A 24,768-nucleotide genomic window follows, 5' to 3' on the forward strand; every position below is an offset into this window, starting at 1 on the left:
TTTTTTTTTTTTTTTTTTGTCAAACGTAACCTACGTTTCTTTTGTACATTATTTCAGTCCAATATACAAACGTTTTTATAGTGAAGATAATTGATAGACCAAACAGAGGAAGCATTTTTGTTGTTTTGGGTCTAATTGGGCCGACAGTGGGTTTTGAGGATATTAAAAAATCATAAAAAACAGATTGAGTTGGCCTTTAAAAAAAAAAAAAAAAAAAAAAAAAAAAAAAAAAAACTTTTTAACAAATAGACACTATTAAAATTAAATTCGATAAATATAATATTTAAAAGAATACATTATATATTTTGATCGTTCTTTTTACAGATATATATGGAAAATCTTCAAGAATTCAAAGAAGATGGATTTTTCGAGCTCTTCAACCCACGATACTCTCGTGTCATTACTGTAAGGATCTTTTAATTAATTGAAAATTAATGTGTTTGAGGCTTTACTAATTGCCGTAATTAATATTTGTAGGTGGGAATTGGATTGCTAGTACTACAACAACTTGGAGGTCTTAGTGGCTATACATTTTACCTAAGCTCGATTTTCAAAAGATCAGGTAATACTTTAAATATAATCTCTTAGTGAGAAAAGAATTATTTTGTTAAAAACAAATCAGATAATGTGATCAATAACGAAATTAATAATATAGTATAATTTAATTGTTTGGCAGGGTTCCCTAACAACGTAGGAGTAATGGTTGCAAGCGTGGTGCAGTCTGTGTCAAGCGTTATAGGAATTATAATCGTGGATAAATTTAGGAGGCGATCTCTTTTAACGGTTATATAGCTTATTATAATTTCTTTTAGTTAGTGAACTATATAGTGTATACAATGATATAGTGGATAAATCAGAAGTTAACGTCGTTGACGTACTTATTTGCAGGTTGCGACGGTCATGATGTGTTTGGGGTCATTAATCACAGGACTAGCGTTTTTGTTTCAGGTTTTTTTATAAAAAAAAAATAAAACTTTTTAAAGATATAGTAATAAAAAAAACAGTTTTGTGATTTATGTCTGTTTTTCTAAGAACAAAAAGGGTTTTATTACTTTAAAACAATATGTTTTCAATCTAACTGATTAAGTAATCAAAACTAATTTGCAGAGCTATGATTTACTTGAAAGTTACACCCCGATTTCAACATTAATGGGCGTGTTGGTACGTAATAGTACTACATATAATAATTTCGTTCTCCTTCTTACATGAACATTATTTATAACTTTTCTTAAGGTACACTTACCGACTTTTGTTGTAGGTTTTTCAAATTTCGATCACAATCGGAATAGGAGGTATTCCATGGGTTATGGTCTCCGAGGTAATCATTTATCTTCCGTAGTATGATGACCGTAACGAGATGAATAGTTCAAAACTATATATATATATATATAGCTATGTTTTAAATTTAATATATGGACGATATCGTACGTACGTAGTCAAACTCAAAAGCACAAATGCCTATAGGTTGTACATTAACACACAAAAAAATGCCTATAGATTATGACTACGCTAGATGATAAGTGTTTTGTATGCACATATATAATTAATATAGTTATTATATCTGAGAATATTATAAGTTGCTAGCAATTAATTTATAATTCAATATGTAATCTAGATAAACCTATTTCTAATTAGCGCTATTCTATTTCGTTGGATGAGTATAGATGACACCGATAAATATAAAGGGCTCAGCAGGGACGCTATGCAATCTAACTAGCTGGTCCAGCAATTGGTTCGTCGCTTACACTTTCAACTTCCTCTTCCAGTGGAGCTCTTCCGGTAATTTACTTCATTTTTACAAATATATAAATAAGATCCAGTAAGTTTTGATCAATTTAATCATTTGTTGATATTTAAAAATTGTAGGTGTGTTTTTCATATACACGATAATATCGGGTGTGGGCATCCTATTTGTGACGAAAATGGTACCAGAGACTCGAGGCCGTTCGCTCGAAGAAATTCAAGCTTCTATTACCCGATGATAAAATTATTTATATTTCTTTTCTTTTTATTTGATGTCAAGTTCATATAATTTTAAACATGGCCTCACTTATCAATTAATTCAGAGTTGTTTGGCCAAAGATAAATATGCATAATTTGCATATCAATCAGTGATTAAATCACCATATATATGATTGGTTCATTTTTTAAGGTTAGTTGGATCATGGTTTGCGATACATATACAAAACAAATTTGAATTTTGAATAAACATGTATTATTACTTGAGTTTAAATTTGGATGGTAACGTATCAATATCGCTAACAAAAATTAGTAAGTATAAATAAAGTTCGACCATATATTGGGCCATAGGAGTTATTGCTATCCAACCATGGTTTGTTAACTAGTTAAAAATATAGTCTAAATATATGTACAGTACTATTCTATGTTAGAATTAAAGGAAAAAAAATTGTTTACCTCAGTCAAATAATCGTCGTTATTCGGTTTTGGTCACGGTCCAAGAAAATTAAACAGATCTAAAATCCTCAAAAATCGTTTACGTCAGTCAAATAATATGCGTGTTAAAAGTTCTCTCATTTACATGCACTCATGCAGTACTCTTGTATTGTTCTTTTTGGTTCATATCTGGATTGTACGATATATGTATCTAATTGAGTAAATTGCATTTAGAGTCTGACTCCGGTGTAGACGATACGTTTCAGATTCATCTATGAAACCACATAGATGGTTATTTCAAAAGTATATCAAATATAACTAGGAGTATGTGGGATGCTGCTAGCTTAGATATATTAGCTCACAGCTCTTTTCTTTTATTTCGGCACATTTTTGGGAAAAATGGCTTTAATTACGTCTTGTCGTGCATCGTCGTTAATGTTTACATCGAATATTTTTAGGGTTAAAACTTAAACGTTAAATTGTGTTCTTCATTTGCGTTGACTAATAGTCAAATTGAATTATAAGGTCAAAAAAACATTGAAGAAGGTATAGGCGTATAGACTAGTCACCATTCACCAAGTATATATAGCTCGATTAATTTGTAACTAATTCATTTATTTCTGATCAGAACCCGATAATAACACAAAATCATGGAACGAATAACTTTAGATGAATAATATATTAATGTTTTTCATATTACTTTGGTAAACTAGAACCATTGCCATGCATTCCATGCGTTAACGTCAATATATTGTAGGCTTGTAGCTCTCATCAATGACGTCCACCGCCGAAACCACCTCCAGCACCGGCTCCACCACCAAATCCACCACCGGCACCACCTCCAGCTCCTCCTCCAAATCCACCGCCACCGCCAGCTCCACCTCCAGCTCCTCCTCCGAGTCCACCCCCAGCACCAGCTCCACCTCCAAACCCTCCACCTGCACCACCGCCAGCACCACCACCAAATCCTCCACCGGCACCACCGCCTCCACCAAGACCACCACCGCCTCCAGCACCACCTCCAGCTCCTCCACCAAATCCACCTCCAGCTCCACCACCAGCTCCTCCACCTAAACCACCACCACCTCCAGCTCCTCCTCCTAAACCGCCACCGCCTCCAGCTCCTCCGCCTAAACCACCTCCAGATCCTCCGCCTAAACCACCTCCAGCTCCTCCCACAAGGCCTCCGCCTCCTCCACCAAGGCCGCCACCTCCACCAAGACCACCGCCTCCACCGAGGCCACCTCGATCGTGGAAAAACGTCTTTTGATCTTCGAGACCACTCTTAAGCTTCCTGTTAGCGACGCTAGCAAATGAAGTGAAAGCAAAAGAGCCGACAAGTAAGGCAACAAGAAAGAGTGACTTGGAAGCCATGTTGATCTTTGTGTTTTGTGTATGTGATGATGAGGAACTCTGTCAGCCAATAAGGTGTTTATATAGCATGTAGTTGAAAGAATGGAAGAATTGAATAAAAAGAGAAAGTAAATATTTAGAGTGAGTAATTATCATTAATTCATCTGCCCATCTAATTCATGTTGGCAAATTTAATGCAATCCCTAACTACCAGTGTTGACAAACATGTTACTCATCCACATGTAGTAGACCCCTTCTTTTATTCTTAGACTGTTTAGTACTTAATAGTACTAATTTTCTTGCCTTTCACATTTAAATGTGGGTGTAGGGTTTATATTTTTCCTATGTCCTGAGTTATTTAATGTATTTGTTTATATGTTTATTGCATTGTGTAGTGTCTACCATTATAAGAAAAAACAAAGATATATGTATTATTATGTTTACAGTACATAAACATTATACATAACATATGAAATCCAAAATGTTCACTAACTTTTTTTCTGTTAATTATCTTTGGAAGAGGTTTAGATTCGGCATCTGCCTCGCACTGGCACATCGTATAATCCAATCTTGTTGTTTCATTTTTATTGGAGTAAAAATATTCATCTTTCATTTTAATTTATAGGAAAGAGAATAATACTTATTTTTTTTTGGGCAAAGAAAAGAGAATAATACTTTGACGCCAAAAAAAACAAGACAAAAAATGAGAATAATATGCAACATGTATGTTTTCAAGACTTGGTTCACTTCTTGGATTCAATGCTTTCTTCTTAATGACGTTCTTATCCCTAATATGAGCATCTAATGATAGTTGTCAAAGTTATGTGGTCCTAATTAATCTATATTAACATTTTTGAAGTACATTTTGGTTTATGCTCTTTAATTTTTAATTATTTTTTTTTTACAACATTAACCCCTAAAACAATTCCATAAATAACATTGTAGAGAAACTCAAATACTAAACTTTCTTAAATTGACCAACATTTGTTACATTTATTGCCATAAAATCTTAACAACATCTATACATTCCGATTTTTCCAAAAACAACTATATCCATTAAAGTTTTAACCCATTAAATCTCCAAAACTATTTTTATGGATGTTAGAATCTCTTAAATTTAAATGATATACAACAGATTTTCCATAACAAAAGTTTACAATATCCATAATTATATAAACATTAATAAATTTCCTAAACCAAAAATCCAATTATAAAATGTCACATTAAATATGTTGAAAACCCCCATATAATTTGGTTTATTTTTTATTTTTTGAGGAATTACCAAAAAAATTAAAATTCTATTAATTATCATAAACTATATATATTGACATGGAAAATTATAAACTATATAAGTATGCTAATTTGGTAAAACAATTAACATAATTAAAACTTGATAAAAAAATTATATAGATTTTTTTTTGCGCAAAACTTTATTTCAATTTTGGTGAGACGGGTTGGCATTAATCCTATATAGGGAGTTAAGTGGAATTGTTTTTTTTAAACACTTTTAGATGTGTACCAGGAGATAAATGTATTACTAGACTATACATATACCACACGGGTTAAAACCTTGAAAACAATATAAAAATCCTACTTTGAATACTTATATCAAATACCTGTAAAATTTTATGTTTTTTAAATTAATAAAACAATAATAAAATAACAAATAAATACAATATAATTTAAAATTTTTAAAATTAAAAATATTGTCCCGCGGTGTACCGCGGATTAAATCTTAGTAGTAATTAAATATTTATGAAAATAACTTAAAACCAACTTGAGTCCAAATTTGATCTCAAGACTACACGGTTGATATTAGTCTGAAAGAGGTTTGATATCAAAACAAATAGAAAGTCTAAATGTGGTAATACACGAAAACATGATACTTGGTACAATTACAATGACCTTGGATCTTTTTTTTTTTTTTTTTTTTTTTTTTTTAACAAAGACCTTGGATCTTCTATGTTTCATAGTTTTCTATATAAAGCAAAATTATGGAGATCATGTTTTTCACTAATATCTTGCCTTTCACGCATTTAAATTTGGGTGCAGGGTTGATGCATCTGAGTTTTTAGATTATTCTTATGTCCGGAGTTATTTAATTTTTTTGTTAATATGTTTATTAATGTTTTTGTTAATATGTTTATTACATTTTGTAGTGTTTACCATTATAGAAAAAAATGAAGGTACATATATTATTGTGTTTAGGATACATAAACTTTACACATTTACATATGTAATCAAAAATGTTAATTTTCTTCGGAAGGTTGAAATTCGGAATCTACCTAGCTCGCATAGGCACATTGTATAATTCAATATCGTTGTTTAACTTTTACGCCAGTAAACTATTCATCTTTTGTTTTATAAGAAAGAGACATGTTGACGGCCAAAAAACAAAAAAAGGGAGAATAATATGCAACATGTCGATGATTCAAAAGAAGCTTGGTTCTCTTCTTGGATTGAATGCTTTCTTCTTAATTACGTTCTCATCCATAAAATTTGAACATCTAATATAATATATTGTCAAAGTTATGTGGTCCAAATAGTAATTAAATATATATGAAAATAACTTAAAACCAACTTTAGTCAAATTTGATCTCAAGACTATAAATTACGATTTATATTAGTCTGGAAAACGTTTGATATATCAAAAACAAATAAAAAGGTCTGAAAAGTTATCATATTAATGTGGTTATACACGAAAACGACATGATACATGCATCCATTACAGTGATCTTGGATCTGTATATGTTCCATATATAGTTTCTCTTTATAAAGAAAATTTATGGATCTGTATATGTTCCATAGTCATCAAGGCGATATATATATCGTGTGTTTCACTAATATCATGCTTCTTACACAAACCAATTAACCAGCTATCTAGAAATACATTTGAGTTTTTCAATAGAACTAAAAACATCATTGAATCCAACATTCTTTGGACGAATTTAAAGCATTCGCAGACTTTATATAAATACAATGATACAATTGTATTTTAACGTAAACAACTAACTAGATTATGACCGTGTTAGAGTACGGATTGAAATTCATTTGATTTATATTGCATTTTTTACATAAAATATAATTTATGTAATTGTTTAAAAATGTTTTTGGACAATATGTGGTTGTCCGTAACTGTACCCATGCTTGTACACGGTTAAAATCTAGTGATTAAAATCAACCTGTGCTTTAGCACTTTGGTGACTGAAAATTTCTCAATGATTTTCCAATCTCCTTTTGTAAGAACTTTCTTAAATTTCGTAACATCCTCATTCTTCACCTCTGTTTGGATTTTGTTACCCTGTAAAAAGAACGCGGAAGAGTGATTAAGTTTTGAGATTTTGTTACTTATATATGGTTAATTAAATATTTTTTGGAGATATGATGATATGAGGATCTTAAATCGATATTTAACTAATGGTTACAACCCATATAACCTATAACCTATCAAATATCAAATAATTAATTTTATAACCCGTATTATATAGTCTACAAAAAAAAATTGTGTACTTCCGTTTTATTATATAGGGGATTGCGATGAAACAATATGTCACAATTTCTTTAAGTTTTTTCGTTGTGTACATTTGGTATCAAATGATTTATTTTACATTATTGAACGAAAATTAATCCATTTTTTAATGAATGATTTCCTAAACATACATATATCAATAGTGGTAATTTATGATACATTTTCCCATTCTTCAAAAGCTTATATCAATCACATATATATATATATACATATATATGTATATATATATATTTATATTTACAGTTTCATTCTAGATATGCATGATTTATTTTTAATTATGATAGACTTTGTTTCATTTCACATGTAATTTTAATATTTTTATTTTCCTTTCTCAAAACGCTGATATCTAATTGGACGCCCATGGTAGAAAAAATGGTAAAACTGCAAAAAAATAATATAAGTTATTTCTATTAGGCTCAAAAGCTTTTTATATTCCGTTTGTTTAACCCAAATGATTTTTTATGTGTGTTTCTAGGCCCGTAATAGGAACTTCTCCCTTTTACGGGTAAGTCTTATGCTTTTATCCTACTGTGAAGTGTAAAGACTTGTTTTTTTGTTGCTCACTTTTTTGCACCTTGTGGTTGTTGATTCATGAATTTTTTATTTTATTTGACACCATTTTGAAAAGAAAAGAAAATGAATCTATGATTTTTTTTGTTGTTATTGTTGTTGAATTGCTTTAGTGAAAATGATTGTTCTTACTTTTTTTAGTGAAATTGAATCGCATAGAAACAAATCTTACCTTTTTTTTTGTTTGTTCTTTCCACGATATGACTTTTGCTTAGTTTGCGAAGAAGAAAAATAATGTCCTTAACCACAAATCACAATGAGAAGGATGTCTACTTACTTTGAAGATGTAATGTGGATTTTAAAATCTAAAAACAAATCACTAAACGAATAACATAGGATTTTCAACTTGGTGGTTGTTTCTCCTGAAAGGTTAGGGTCATGGAAAGACATAGAGTGCGGACTACGCTTGGCCTCCCTTATGGTTTAGTCTAACACTTACCCTAATGTTAAAACATTTGCAAGGAGCCACATTCTCACTCCAAAACTATTGATGCACGGTAGTCTCAACCGCCTTCACTGCTAAAGGCCATGACTTTGAGGTTCTTGACAATGGCTGTTTGTGGCGGTCATGTTTCAATATATTGGAATTTTGACGTGTTGTGCGTGTCGGCATTGATCCTTGGAGCAGATAGCAATGTCGTCCACTCTTATGCGGTAGACTGCATCAGAGAGATTTTCTTGAGTGGGCTTAAAGATTGTGATTGGACTCAATATCTGCAGACTGGGATGATTAATTTATTTGAAGCCCTCAAGTTTCCAGGTTCCGAGAATAACCAGTATATAATGAGATCTATATATGTGGTCCTTGTTGCTGCTGATAATGTCAATCACAACGTTGATCAATTTTACCTCCTAGAGTTGATGATACTTCTTAGCGAGAGCTGCCAAAATCCCACAGAATTCAACAAGACTGTCTTCCAATTGTTTAACCCAATTGATTTTTTTCTTGTGTGTTTTTAAGCTCGTAATGGGAACTTCTCCCTTTCACTAGTAAGTCTTATGCTTTTATCCTAGTGTGAATTGTAAAAATTTGTTTTTTTGTTGCTATCTTAATTGCACTTGTGGTCGTGGATTCATGAATTTCTTATTTTACTTGACAGCAGTTTGAAAAGAAAAGAAAGAAAATCTATGAATTTTTTTTGTTGTTGTTGATTTGCTTTAGTGAAAATGATTATTCTTACTTTTTTTAGTGAAAATGTATCACATAGAAACATATCTTACTTTTTTGTTGTTGTTCTTTCTACAATATGACTTTTGTTTAGTTTGGGAAGAAAAAAAAAATGTCCTTAATCACAAATCACAATCAGAAGGATGTCTACTTATTTTTCACCCTCTGAATATATAATGTGGATTTTGAAATATAAAAATAAATCACTAAACGAATAACAAAGAATTTTAACTAATATTTCTAAATCATAGAACCAATAACACATTATGATTATTATTTTAAAATCAATGATTGATTAACACTTTATTTTTGTTTACATTTCAAAATCTATTAACCTCCGTGAACCAATAACCCCCCTCCCCCTAAATGGATTTGAATGGTATTGAAAATGAAAAAATAGAAGGATTCAAATCCCATAGTAAAACATGTTATTTTGATTTTCGTAATCAATAAAGATTTTTAAATTCTATATGGATTTACAAATCAATAAACAAATAACACCTCCTTAGAAATACTCATGGATTTGTTACTTCATTTTCACTTTGAAGTGAACCCTTTTCAAAAAGAAAAAAAAAATATGTGAACAAAAACTACACACTTACATGGCAATCTATCTAATCATTTTTGAAGTACATTTTTGTGTCATCTTTACGAATCGAATCAAAATTGAAATATATAACCCGATTCAATGATTTGGATTCTCAAAATTATAATAATTTTTATATATATGGTCATTCATCAATATCCTAATATTTTTAATTTCTATCATTAACAATAAATATGGTAATTAATAAAAATCCTAATATTCATCGAGATTCTAATCATTTAATCTGAAATTATAACTTAAGACCAAAATTAGTTAAAATCAAAATCCAATAGTATATATATGAAAATTTTATTAAATTACCTATTCAATAATTCTTAGTAAAATATACATACTTACTATAATTCTTTCAAATTCAATACCTATTTATTTAATAACTGATATTTTAAATGTTTGCAAATACAATAAAATAAATATAAAAGTTATAATATTTTATTAAAAAACAACACATATCAATTACTTAACAATTACATGAAAAATATTATCCTATGATTTACCACGAGGTCAATCATAGTTATATATGTAATATGGGTGCAAAACTAATGAAGTGTCATTTGGAGTGACATTTTTAGAAATGAAGGTGGGAAATATGAATTAGCTTCACATAAATACATAAATTAGTCAAATGTGAAGATCTTGTTTTTTGTTTTTTTCTTTAATTTTTTACCAAAATTATTTTATTATAGGTAATTTTCTTCGTGATACTTTTACATTTCATACTAAAACAAAAACAAAGACACGCAAATATAAGAATGTGAGTATCAATAGAACTAAAAACATCATCAAACTAAAATCAACCTTCTTCCGACTCATTAAAAGTATTCTCAGACTTTATATACAATTGTATTAATATTTATACTTGCAATGAGACAGTATATTATATTATATGTCAAAAAAATTTTAAGTTTTTGCTGTATATATTTAATATCAAATTATTTTTTTTTACATTATTGAACAAAAATTAATCCATTTTTAAAATGATTGATTTCCTAAACATATATATATATATAAATATTATATCAACGATAGTGATAATTTATGATATATTTTCCCATTCTTCAAAGCTTCTATCAATCAATTTTTCTTTTTTACAATTTATATTATTATAAATTTTTAATTATGATATACTTTGTTATTTCACAAGTGTTTTTTTTTGTTTTTTTTCCTAGAAGGCAGATATTTAATTGGATGCCGACTGTAGAAAAAAATGATAAAACGCGGATTTTATTTTACATTTTATTAAATAAATCGCATCGAGACTTGGGTGCTCTGTTTCGCGCCCTTCTCATTTCATCTTCCCCAACGTATCTGCTCTTTCTTCACTCTCCCTCTCTCGTTTTAGTCTGCCCCAATGGAGGAAATCGACGACACAGAAATCGAATCACAGGTATCTTCGATTACGTTTTCTCCCACAAATTCGCGACCGGTCTCTTCTGATTTTGCTATTCGTCACTTGAGAAATCGGAGGGTTTTGTAAAAGTTTGATATCTACTTTCCGTGATTTAGGGACTCGACAATTCAAAACCTCGGATCTATTGTGGAATCGATGTGTATCGATCTCGATTGTATAGATATTGATAAACCCTAGTTTTCCCCGATTTTGATCTTAGATTGGTTTAATCGGAAGTAATTGGATCTAGTTATTATGTCGATTTGATCGCATGAACACTTCTTTCTGATACCCTGTGATTTCACACAGTTTGTTACTTACAAATTTGTTTTCAATGTAATGCAGGTTTATATGGCTTGCATTCAGCATGGTCGACGGTTAGTATATGACTTCAAATTCTTGTTTTGAATGCATTTCTTTATGTAGTTGGTGGTTATCAGATGAACAAGCTCATATCCTTTATGTAGTGTTACTAAGGATCAGTATCTAACTTAAAACATTTCTTTTCCCAGAGTTGGAGTTTCTTATTACGACTGCAGTGAACGCAAGCTTCATGTGCTAGAATTTTGGGAGGAAGATTGCTCAGACTTTACTTTGATTAATATGGGTATAAATTCTTATTATGAAACATAATGGAATCTTTACATGTAGGTTTCCTTATATTGATGTACCATAGTTCTAACTAAGCTTGGCAAAGCCAGTTCTTGGTTTACAACTACTTTGCAGCACTTTTGTTCTGCTACACTGTGCTTACCACATTAGTTTTTGGATCGCTTCATATGTCTTGGTTATATATCTTCAGTAAAATATCAAGCGAAGCCATCAATCATTTACACAAGCACCAAAAGTGAAGAGTCCTTTGTAGCTGCTCTGCAGCAGTGTGGTATGGCACTCTCTATTTCTGTTGAATTATTAGCCCTTAAGTCTATGGCCTTTGCGTATTTTCATTGTTTCTGCAGATGGAACTGACGAGAATACCGTGGTGCGGCTGGTAAAGAGCTCAACATTCAGCTACGAGCAAGCGTGGCACAGGTACAGAAAGTGTAATTAACTCCACGAATACCTTATTTATGTGACTCTTGTTAGTCATATTACTTGTTACAAGATGAATTCCCCATTTATAAAATGGTCTGGTAGGAAACTGGTTCCTGCGGTTCCAGTTTTTTTTACTCAAATATGATAGCTTACTTGACTCATGATATTTTTATTATACCTGCTGTTTTACACTGATTGTTATCCCAATATTGTGTAGATTGGTGTATCTTCGAGTAACAGGAATGGATGATGGGTTGAACATCAAAGAAAGGATTTGTTATGTAAGTTACAGCGGGGGAAATGTTAATCCCTCTTTACTAGGATTTTGATCGCTTGGTCTTACCGTAATCTGCAGTTGGAATCTCAATCATAATGTAGAATTTATCTATATTTTCGATGTCACAATGAATTAATTTGACATTGTAGCTAACTAATTCTGTGGTTATTAACACATTTTCAGTAAGTGGTAAAATAAGTTATCTATAATTGTATGAAGCTTCTTCATTTTGCTTGTTTATTGCAGCTGAGTTCGATGATGGATGTGGGCAGTGAAGTCCAAGTTCGTGTTAGTGGGGGCCTTCTTGCTATATTAGAAGGTGAACGAATTGTTGAAACTCTAGAACAAAACGAATCTGGGACTGCGTCAATCGCAATTGATTCAGTCATGGAAGTACCACTGTATCCTCCACTTTGTCTGTTATCTTCTTTTGTCTTGATGAAAATTACTTTCCTGAATTTTTGGGATGATAATGTGCCTGCAAATCCTTTACAAAAATTTATAACAGGAACAAGTTTCTTAAACTTGATGCGGCTGCGCACGAGGCTCTGCAGATATTTCAAACCGATAAACATCCAAGCCATATGGGCATTGGCCGGGCCAAAGAAGGGTAATATGACTAATTGCCTTAGTTCATCTGTTGAATGTTATATCTATTTTTCCTGCTTTGACTTATTGATAATCTTCATTGAATCTTTGATATGAAGGTTCTCGGTGTTTGGAATGATGAATAAGGTTTGCTTTCCTTGCATTCGTTCATTCTGGTTGACAATTCTTGGATTTATGATTTAACTTATCAGGCCTATTTCAGTGTGCCACCCCAATGGGCAGACGCCTTTTAAGGTAATAAATGGGAATGATATATATATACAAACTGTTCTGAAGCTGATGTAATCATACGGCATTGTTTTCCTTTTCTCTCTATTTCAGAAGCTGGTTTATGAGACCAATTTTAGATCTTGAAGTGTTAGATCGCCGTCTCAATGCTGTATCCTTTTACTTTCTTGATCTCTTGTGAAGGACTTTGCTTTATGCCAAGCAGACTAGGAGTTAACAATCAACATGAAAGAAGAGAAACCAATAGATTAAACTATATCTCTGCTTTCTGCAGCCTTGTCAGCATAATTTTAACCAATCTTCATTTGTTATGAACGGAAGAAAAATACTTCGACCATTAATTGACAGGGGTGCCTTTCAGGCTTTCACTGATGTTCTGAGATCTTTCTTTTGACTGTATTAGATTTCCTTTTTCATTTCTTCAGTAGAGCTGATGGCATCATTGCGGGAGACACTGAAATCAGTGAAGGACATTTCGCATCTGCTCAAGGTATGTAGGTACCATTATTCTATAGTATAGTATAGTTTTAGCATGCCTACCCCCTTTAGCCATAAGAGCCTGTGAAGAAAAATTAGGATTAGAAATTAATCGCACAGAGAAAAGTTTCCGTACAGTTTTGTGGTGTATATGTTAATTGTGGATACATTGCATGCCATTTATCTTCTTGTATGTCTGGTCTGTAGATTCCATTTTTGTTTTGATAACACTTTTTTTATTCTGGATATGGATGTTTTATGTTTAAAAAAGAAATTCAACTCTCCGACGTCCCTTTGTACCAGTAACGACTGGACAGCTTTTTTGAAGGTAAGTCCATTTTTTCTGACTATCATTTTTCATTTGGTCTATAAAACTAGTCTCCCAAGCCCCAATGTTATGCTATCTTATTGTGTGCATTAGAGTATAAGTGCGCTCTTGCACGTTAATAAGATATTTGAAGTTGGAGTTTCAGAAAGTCTCAGAGAGCATATGAGACGCTTCAACTTGGACATTATTGAGAAGGTTACTAATGTTTATCATCAGCTTATGAACCTTCAATTGCTATTCTCCCACTCTTTGATCCACTTACCTGGTTGTTGCTAAGTTCTCTTTTCCTGTTGCAGGCCGGCTTATGTATCAGCACAGAGCTAGATTATGTCTATGAGCTGGTCAGTTAATTTTACATTCCGTTTCTTTAGTTCCGTTATAATCTGTACTTTCCTCTATAAAAGAACAGATCTTGATTCTTTCAAAATTGAGGTCTTAACATCTCTCTTTTGCTTTCCTTAGAAATTTAAAACCTTAATGGAGTGATATATTGTTTAAAACGGGGTATGGGGCCATTCATTTGCAACACTTTTGAGTGGCTAAAAGAAGATCAGCTAAGATTTATTCTGTAGAGTCACAATTTACTGGGTTATTCAGGCGTTGGATACCCCAACATTTGAGAAACTGGGTTAAACAAATTCAGCTCGCCTTTGAGTGAANTATGTGATAAGTTCCCTTAGTTGATATATAAGGATGAATCGGCATCTCTCTTGGCTGATTTTAATTACTGACAGGTTTCAGCGATGGAGTTAGAACACTTTCCTCATCTGCATAACGAAAAGCTCCCCCCTTGTATCGTCTATATTCAACAAATTGGTGGGTCTGCAGTTTCACGTTGTAGTTTTCGGATAGGTTCTTTACTAGATCTTTAAAGGTTTAGATGATGATTTTTAGACATAGTTGCCTTTTAGAACTTAACCTCATTATTAAGAAAGGTGAAATTCAGTTGCACGAATTCATGTTTTGGAACCACCATGTCCTCGAATTATCAGCTCAACTATGGTGTCTATGCTTCTTGGTTGCTGAATATCCTTTCATTTTATGATACGTCTTTAACAAATTACTATGGTGTATTTGTTCACACTTTGCTCGTTTCTGTATATGAATATACACTTTCTCTTATGATTTATCTGTTCTGCAGGGTACCTAATGTGTATCTTTGGAGAAAAGCTTGATGAAACTGCACTTGACAGGCTTATTGAATTTGAATTTGCGGTACATTGTTTTGTGTTAAAAATCTTAACCCTTTGAAGGCTATATCACTATGAAGCAGAAATTTAATCTACAGTTCTCTCTTGTGATTAGTTTTCGGATATGGATGGAGAGACTCAGCGATTCTTTTATCATACACCGAAGACACGAGAGTTAGACAACCTTCTTGGAGATATCTACCACAAATTTTAGGTATGTCTGAATACTGGTTTATATTTTTCATGGCGTATCCTTCTTGAGTATGATGATGTAGTATCTTGTTTTACAAATTTTCGCTGACAGATATGGAGAGGGCAATTATTAGGGACTTGCTATCGCACACACTTTTGTTCTCGGCTCACCTGCTGAAGGCAGTTAACTTTGTTGCAGAACTTGATTGGTAATTTATATTCCAAAAACTACGGATATCTAATTCCATTCTAGTCCTCTTAAAGAAAAGCAGCACTTTTCACGTACCTATTAACTAATTAGCTACTTATGAGTAATGGGTAATAACTTATTCATTCTTCTTTGCTTCTCTAGCATTCTATCGTTGGCTTGTGTTGCACATCAGAATAACTACGTCAGGCCTGTTCTGACTACAGAATCATTGCTTGATATTCGAAATGGAAGGTGAAACTGACTCTATGAGCTGCACTTATGTCTTCTTGTTGCATTAATATATAAACTCACAAAAAATTGTATCCGTAAATATCTATACTGGTGGGCAGACATGTTTTGCAGGAAATGGCTGTGGATACATTTATCCCGAACGACACTGAAATCAATGATAGTGGTGAGCTTTTGACTCTATAGGTATAGGCGTGCATTAAAGCTTAAATTGTAAACTAGTCTTTGTTCATCACCTGATTGTAACTTTGTCTGTCGCAGGCCGAATTCATATTATTACCGGTCCTAATTACTCAGGAAAGAGCATATATGTAAAGCAGGTCGGCTTTACTATTCTAAGTCTTGTTTCTCTTCGTCCGACCAAAGTGTACTTCATCATCATGAATTTACAACTCAAGTCGAGCATTCCTTCTGGCTTGTTATTTGCAGGTGGCTTTAATTGTTTTTCTGTCTCATATTGGAAGCTTTGTACCAGCAGATGCAGCAACTATTGGTTTAACTGACAGGTCAAACGTCCTGCATTCTTTGATCCTTCTACAATCACATTTTTATGTATATTTTTTATTACTAAGATTAGTCTTACAACAACAGGATCTTTTGTGCAATGGGAAGCAAGTTCATGACCGCGGAACAATCTACATTCATGATAGATTTGCATCAAGTAGGAATGATGCTCAGGTATTCCAAACGCTTCTATTCTAACTTGATTTCAGCTCCACTATTGATAGGTTCTTGTGAGCCGGTCTCAATCGCTTCGGTCAGTTAGTGACTTCTTGTTCACGAGCTACATTATTTAAGTTCATGGTGACCCAAGATAGCACATATCAATCAAAATTCAACTGTGGAAGAAACCAATTTGTAGTTTGTTCATGACTTATGATCTTGTTCCTAATAATTGTGATTTAAATTTTCCAGGCAGGCAACTTCAAGATCTCTGTGTCTATTAGACGAGTTTGGTAAAGGCACTCTTACAGAAGGTAAGGATTTCTCCACCCTCTGCATTGGATAAAAGGCATGTGTTTGTGAAAACTTCTGCCTTACCCACACTCTTATTTTAAGTACAGATGGTATTGGCCTGCTTGGTGGGACAATAAGTCACTTTGCTACATGTACAGAGCCACCAAGGGTATAGCATTCTCTTGTCTGTCTTTAAGCTTGTATGTTCTTTTATAAACCATAACATGGCATTGCTTATTGATGCATACTTTCAGGTTCTAGTATGTACGCACTTGACTGAACTACTTAACGAGAGCTGCTTACTTGTTGTATGTACTCCGATCCAATCCCAGATAACTCAGCAGATTTTGAAGTAGTTCCTCGCTTCACAGTGAGAGTCTCATCATCTTTCTTCTTTTTCACTTCAGTCTGAGAAGATTAAATTCTATACAATGAGCGTTCTTAGGCCAGACACAGAATCCGCAAAAATGGAAGATATTGTTTTTCTTTATCGGTATGGAGTCTCAGCGACTAGCATTCTACTTAAACTGCCTACATTCTTAAGACTTCCATGTTTTAAGCAATGGTTTTGTTTGCAGGTTAATTCCAGGACAGACTTTGCTGAGCTATGGTGAGCATTATTTATGTTGCTTGCGTTATTGTCTACATGATGAGCTTCTTGTGTATACACCGAACTTCATCAAACCTATTTATGTAATGCAGGTCTTCATTGCGCACTACTCGCTGGTACATATAGGAATATTACAAAATATTAACTCTAATAAAATTGATGACAATGTTTACTAATGTGGATTTATAGAGTAACAGAAGGAAGTTTTCACTATTGTTGATGGAAGGTGTTCCGGAGGAAGTCGTGAAGAGAGCAGCCATCGTGTTGGACGCCTTTGAAAGCAACAACAGCGTCGATAAACTAAGCCTTGACAAAATATCATCTCAAGATGAAGCATTCAAGGTCTTTTTGCTCTCTCCTACTTTCACAATTCTGTCCTCATGGCCTTACCAAACGTGTACTGAAACCAAATGAAATTTGCAGGATGCTGTTGACAAGTTTATGGAGTTTGACATCAGTAAAGGTGACGTCCGTGCCTTCTTTCAAGATATCTTCACTTCCTAATAAACCCTTACTCAAAAAGTGAAGACCCTTACACAAAATGTAACCAACAACAGTAGATTTTTAAAACGGAAAAGTTTTTATTAAAATAGAAGAATACATAAATATTGTATTGGTTGGTAATTTAGTTTGACTTAATTTCTTCTCTTAAAAAAGGTAAATAAATAACAAAAAAATGTCACACTAACTCTCTGTTAGTTAGACCAAACTGAACCTTTTCTTAAAAAAAACTTCCAAAACGATGGCTATACTCTTGTAAAGAAAAACTAGTTACAAACATATAACAATGCTGTATCGCGCATAGAAACAGATCTTGGTGAGATTAGCGATTATTCAGACTTGCAATTTGGGATAGAGAGGTGTGAAAGAGAGAGCTTAGATGCGTCTGATCTCCGTGGAAACTTGAACTTCAGAGGATGAGTTTAATGGGTTGCATTCTCGCCTTTCTTCCACAGCTCTAATGTCTTGTCTGCTTCACAATGTTACCAGCCTTGAACTCATCAAATCAAAACACACTGCATGTATACCGGGTGCACTGTCCAGTGAACCTGACGATGTCGATAACAAAAAAGACCCGATTACTACTTGCAATTCCAGAGAGCACAGTTCTATTTACACAGCTTGAAACAAGAGAGAGATACAGTTGCATTAAATAAATACCAAAGTTTGAATCGTTAATTGCATTTGTAAGGATTGACAAAACACACATACATCACCTTTTAAGGTAGTCTAAAAATAATTTTGTGTGTTCCTACTACTCATTTTTAATTAATTTATTTCCTGAATATTTTTAAGTTTAATTTCTTTCCTCTCTCTTATAGTATTGGTTTTTGTTCTTGTTCGATAATTAGCGAAACAATATATGTACATACTTAGTATTATTATTACAGCATTACTCTAGAGAGAGAAGAGAGTATTATTACTACTACTATTTTACTCTATCGTTTTCCACCCCAATCATATAGTAGCAAACACCAATTCACTATTATGGACGATCCCAAGACTCTTCCCTAAAACAATAAAGCTAAAAGTAAAACACAACTAATTCACAACAAACCCAAGACTATAGAGTAATTAAAATTCACAACTTGATACCTTATTCATTGTAATTAAAATAGTATCAAAAACAATATATCATCTCTATTTTAATCATCAAGCAAAAAACCAATTCACAAACAATCCCTCACTACTGACACCTTTTCGTTTTTTTACCACACCACAAATTTTTTTTGAATGTTTTCTTTTTATCTCTTCTCTATATATATAGAGCCAAAAGGATAAAGTTAGCAATTCAGCGCTTGGAGAGAATCGCTAGCCCAAACTGTGAATTTTCCAACCAAACTGGAACCACTAGCCCACCACCTCGTGATTAACATAGTCCCTTTTTTTGTGATAAATTCTTATAATTGCATGATCCTCACATTTGACCGTTAATGTGAAGGTATAATCTGATATGTTTTAAAAACTTGATTTAAGGATTCTTTTTATTTAATTTGGTGGTGGTTTTAGCGTAAATATATTCATGTCTTTAATGACTTACTAATAATTGTTTTTTTTTCAGTCTTCTTACTAACACCACGGCTTCACCTGTTTGTTCTTCGATACGCTTTTCAGTCTGCTATTCATAGCCTCTGGCGGGAACGACATGGAGAAGCTCCAACTACATCATCCAACCTCTTAAGCTTCATCTCCAAGAATGTCAGCAATCGACTGCTTACACTGACAACCACTTCCGGATATGAGAGTGGTCTTCAGTATTGGTTTCAGACACATCCAAATTAATATTTTTAGTCTCAGTTCTATATTCAAAGAATTTCTCTGAGTTGTAAACTTTTTTGGACCACAGTCTTTTTTTGGTGAATATAATTTAACATTCATACAAAAAAAAATAATTGTTTTATTTTTGTTTTTACAATCCCTTAGAAAGTATAGTAAGAGTAGAAAGTTTGGAACAGAGTCACGTTCCTTTGTTGCTCTGTAAACCTACCAGCTACAAGCCGAAATTGAGGAGAGAAAATATAATCCCAACGATGAGATTCTCTTTATACCCATAATATACTGCATATTAATTTTATGACCAAATATGTAACATATATTTGTCAAAATCATCTTGATCGAGAAAGCCTCTACCAAACAACATTATTCCAAACTTTAACTTTAATCTAAGAAATCATATTTTTAAAAATTTCAACCCATGCTCAGCAAGAAACCATATTTCTTGAAGTTTTTTCATTCTATAGTGACATATTATTGACCCGTGCTATAACAAATCAAATTAGAGTGTTTATAATTCTAAATATTTAATCTATCATATATTTATGATATTCTTAAAAATATCAAATTAAAATATTTATAAATACTTCAAATTAAAAATTTTTTAAAAGTTTATTATAGTATATAAAATTATACAATTCAACAAAAGAAATATATGAAATTGAATTTATATATTTGAAGTTTTACTCGTTATTCAGTCAAAATTTTAGTTGAATAGATATTTTATAAAAGAATAATATTATGAAAGCTTGAATATTTTATAGATTGAACAATTTATATTGGTTTTAATAGTAAGACTTTGAAGTATGACATTATAGTATGATTTCAGTGCTTGATAAATCAAAGTTCATGCCCATTCGTATGCAGAATCATTTATATTTATTTAAATTGTTATAGAATATATTTAGTTAATAAAATTATCAATTTATATGCAGAAAAACTAATAAATTTTATTAACTAATTATATTCTATGATAATTTAAAATAATTTAAATTTAAAACAAATAAAAGTGAAAGAAAAATCACATATGTTTGTTTTAATTAGGTTGAAAGATTTCCTTATCTTTTAAATGTTACCTATAATTGATTGTATATGTTACCATAATTAACTAAATGCATATTATCCTTAATTACCAAAAATCAAACTAACATGTATATTATGATACACCTAAAGCATGAATGCCATAAGTCTATAACCAAAAAATCATATATATATATATATATATTTATTATATAGTCTACAAAAAAAAGTCATGTACTTCCAAAATATTAAGTAGGGGATAGCTTTATAGATGTTATTGAGTGGGTTTAGAACTAATTAGGCTTCGGTCCGATAGTTTTAATGTTTTTTTTTTTTAAGGTCTTGCAAAGCCCAATCAGAGGGCCGGTCCTCGGATCAACCAGAGCGGCGGATGTTGATTCCCAGCGACGTCTAAGCGCAATCAGAGGGCTCACTCTCTTTCCGCCGGTCGCTCCCCAGAGTCGTCGTCGGATGTTAACCTGGTTGGTTCAATGGATTGGACGGAAGTAGAATGTGGAGTTCAACTTGCTGCAACTATGGTACGGTCTCCTACTGTGATGCTCCTCGATGCCAAACATTTTGCTATGATGCGGATCATACCTCTGTTGCATATGGAAGATTCTCCGATGGTGGTGAAGGCCTCGACATTGAGGTTTTTAGCCGATGCTGCCCATCAAGGCCGTGTCTCTACAGCTTGGAGAGAAAATGTCATAGTAGTATCGTTTAGAATGCTGAATGAGGAATCTGACTGATTCCAATCATACGCAGCCATATGTCTGGAAGTTTTGTTCAAGGATAAGGATAACATCAACGGTCATGGTGAAGCTTCGGTCAATTTGTATGTGGCTTTTTGAAAATCCCAGTATAATCCATATATACTGGGATGCATCTACCAGATTATGTTGGTTTGTGAAATCAGCGATGAAGAGAGATTGATTCATCTTCTGGATATGTTTAAAGATCTGGTTTCATGTCCCATCACAGAGGAGCACAACTTCCATGTGCTCAGTGAGGTTATACAGAAACTGGACTACGACGTGATTGCACCTTACATGGGAAACATTTGGATTGCTCTTTTTACCGCCTACGAAGACCAAACTCCAGTCGACTTTGAGAAAGCTACAGTGATCTAAATGTCTATTTTCTTGGTCTTCCATGGAACAGATCAACTTGTGGACTATGTCGATTCCGTTACTCTGGTTGCCTTCATTGCTTTTCTGACGGACTGCTGGGCTCCTAGTCTGAAGCTGATCACTGAGACCAACGAGATCATACTAACCACAGCTGCTTCCACGAGTCTGATTTTTAAATCTCAAGCTCTTCTGGATCGATCAACAGATAAGCTCTGTGGCGAGATGCTGGATGTTATATTCCAACTTGTTTCAAACAATGAACAGCTACTCTCACAGAGTTTCGCTGCTGCCATGACAGGAAAGGATCCTCTCACAGACATTAAAGATCTGTTGCACTCCTTGTGTAATTCTTTGTCGATGGTTTCTCCTCAATACACTACCAGGTACAAAGAGATTATTGACAAGTACCTCTGTCAAGACAAACGCGCATACTTGAGCAAGCTGTGTGCTCGGTACAACTGTGAATTTTTCAAAGTAAGTTGTGTCTCTACTACTTTCATATTTTGCCATACTCCTCATGATTTTTTTTTATTCAGGAACAAGATTATGAGAACTGGCAATTTTTGTTGGCAGGAGGAAGGGGTCAATGGAGATGGAGAGACAACAGAGCAACTCTCATATTTCTCACATTCATATTAAAAAATGTCACTCCAAATGACATCTCATTAGTTTTGCATCCATATTACATATATAATTGCCATGAGAGTGTAATTTTTGTTCACATACTTTTTTTTCTTCTTTTTAAAAAGGGTTCACTTTTAATTGAAAATGAAGCAACAAATCCATGCGTATCTTATTTACTTTAAACCAGTTTGAAAAAGGGAAAAAACCACGACTTCTTAAGTTTTGGTTCAATAGACTAGAAATCTTGATTTTTATTCAATAGATTATTATGATACGCTTGAGAGATGTTGTTTGGTTTACTGCTAGCTTGAATATCGGAGAATGAAAAAGCTAAGATATGTTGATAGGTTCACTTCTTAATGCAGCTTTATTATAACAATTAAATACACACCGCCAAATCATCCACCAATAAAAATTTAATCAAACTAACATTATTTACTTATTTTGTTTCTCTCATTTTTCTTCACTTTGTGAAGTAGTTTATTATTACAATTAAATACACACTACCAAATCATCTACCAAATTTTTTTTAATCAAACTAACACACAACTGATGTGGTCAAAATTTGGGAAAAGGAAAAACTGAGATTAATGTCTGAGCTGGAAAAAATTCCTAGTATGACATGTCTGACTTCTGATTGTTGGACTACTGCTTATGGAGATGAATATATAGTTATGACTGCACACTATGTTGATGCAAAATGGATATTACATAGCAAAATTTTATCGTTTTGTGATATACTTCATCCTCACATTGGTGATGCTTTAGCTAGTAGGATTCATAAATGATTAAAAAGTGGGGGATAGAGAAAAAGGTGTTTAGTTTGATTCTGAATAATGCTACAGCTAATGAAATATTACAAGACATATTAAAGGATACACTTAATTTAGATAATAATTTGTTACGTAAAGGGGAATTTTTTCATGTGAAATGTTGTGCACACGTCTTAAATCTTATTGTCCAAGATGGTTTATTTGTTATTAGTGGTGCATTGACTAAGATTAGAGAAAGTATTAAGTATTCAAAAGGCTCAAAGTCTAGACGTATAACATTTGGAGAATGCGTAGAGGGTGATGGTGAAGTTCTTTTGTCTTTGGATGTTCTACATAGATGGAATTCAACTTACATATTGCTAGAGAAGGTTTTAAAGTATGAGTGCTTTAAATATGTTTAAAATGGTTGACAAACACTACAAACATTGTCCCTCTACTCAAGATTGGAAAAGAGCAAAGTTGATTTGAGATTTTGATGTCCTTCTATATTATTACTACTTTGATGTCTGGAGAAGTTATTCTACATCTAACTTCTACTTTGGGCATGTATGGAAGATTCAATGTTTGTTGGAAGTGAATAGGAATCACAATGACAATGTGATTAGAAAGATAGTTTATAAGATGATGCTGAAATATGATAAATACTGGGAGCAATACAATGTTATTCTTGCGTTGAGAGCTGTTCTAGATCCTCGAATAAAATTCAAACTTTTGAAGCATTGCTATGATGAGCTTGTTCCATTTACTTCACAAGCAAATATAAATCACCTCGAGAGTGAGCTTTATAAACTCTTTGAAGAATATCGAAAAGAGTTTCCTTTGACTCCAATTGTAAGTTCTACAAGAGCAGACTCTACTGCTCCTAGACGAGGTCGAGGTAAATTGGACGTACAAGATGTAAGTTTCTAACTTTATATACTTGTAAGTTTAAGTACTCTGACTTGAAGCAATCTAACATGTTTGATTTGGATGATGAGACATGATTTGTTTGATTTGGATGATGTCCCTGATAATATGGAAGAAGGGAAGTCTGCTTTGTGTATGTATTTAGAGGAACCAAAGTTAGAGATGAAAAGTCATCCTCATCTTAATGTTTTGCATTATTGGTGAGAGTACAGACACCGTTTCGGTGCATTAACATACATGGCCATGAATATTCTTAGCATTCCGATAACCACTGTAGCTGTTGAGTCTTCCTTCAGTATTAGTTTATATTACTGATATATTCCGTCTTCTTCCGAGTAACGTGCAAGCTTTGTTATGCACTCGTTCTTGGATACATGGTTAAAAGGTGGATGGAGAAGGTAAACAATACTATACTTTATCATCTCGCTATACTTGGATTAGTTTATATTACTGATATATTCTCTTACAATTTGTAGATGAAAATGGCGAGATAATTAGTATTCGATCGGATCCAAATTCTGTGGGAGAACATTTTGTTGATACTTCCTTCCCTACAGGACTGAGACTTAAAACCACCACCATTCAAAGGTTCTTTGTCTTTATTTTGTTTGAGTTTAGAATGTTGTTTTCTTGTCTTTCTCTTGTCATTATGTTGACTTAGAACGTTTGAGTTTTGTTTCACGTGTAG

General features: G+C 32.8%; 3 protein-coding genes and 1 pseudogene across 3 annotated transcripts in view; 3 read left to right on the plus strand and 1 right to left on the minus strand.

The window, feature by feature from the left end:
* Positions 1 to 2,068, plus strand: part of LOC104705873 (putative sugar transporter ERD6-like 13) — a 4,688-nt gene extending 2,620 nt beyond the window's left edge. Inside the window, exons 9-16 of the mRNA XM_010421966.2 lie at positions 325 to 405; positions 478 to 562; positions 677 to 783; positions 889 to 948; positions 1,108 to 1,161; positions 1,259 to 1,318; positions 1,665 to 1,779; positions 1,867 to 2,068. Coding sequence (XP_010420268.1) covers positions 325 to 405; positions 478 to 562; positions 677 to 783; positions 889 to 948; positions 1,108 to 1,161; positions 1,259 to 1,318; positions 1,665 to 1,779; positions 1,867 to 1,982 — 678 coding nt within the window. The 3' untranslated portion in view covers positions 1,983 to 2,068. The remainder of the gene's footprint in view (positions 1 to 324; positions 406 to 477; positions 563 to 676; positions 784 to 888; positions 949 to 1,107; positions 1,162 to 1,258; positions 1,319 to 1,664; positions 1,780 to 1,866) is intronic.
* LOC104785419 (glycine-rich protein 5-like) lies at positions 2,981 to 3,836 on the minus strand. The gene has a single exon (XM_010510635.2). It carries the CDS (start codon positions 3,766 to 3,768, stop codon positions 3,166 to 3,168), a length of 603 nt encoding a protein of 200 aa, XP_010508937.1. The 5' UTR covers positions 3,769 to 3,836; the 3' UTR covers positions 2,981 to 3,165.
* On the plus strand, positions 10,909 to 17,934 carry LOC104785429 (annotated as a pseudogene).
* Positions 21,020 to 22,514, plus strand: LOC104785438 (exportin-2-like). The gene is made up of 2 exons (XM_010510653.2): positions 21,020 to 22,251; positions 22,351 to 22,514. The coding sequence occupies exons 1-2, from the start codon at positions 21,778 to 21,780 to the stop codon at positions 22,414 to 22,416; spliced, it is 540 nt and encodes a 179-aa protein (XP_010508955.1). The 5' UTR covers positions 21,020 to 21,777; the 3' UTR covers positions 22,417 to 22,514.

The sequence above is a fragment of the Camelina sativa genome, chromosome 1 (assembly GCF_000633955.1).
Source record: "Camelina sativa cultivar DH55 chromosome 1, Cs, whole genome shotgun sequence".
Lineage (NCBI taxonomy): Eukaryota > Viridiplantae > Streptophyta > Magnoliopsida > Brassicales > Brassicaceae > Camelina > Camelina sativa.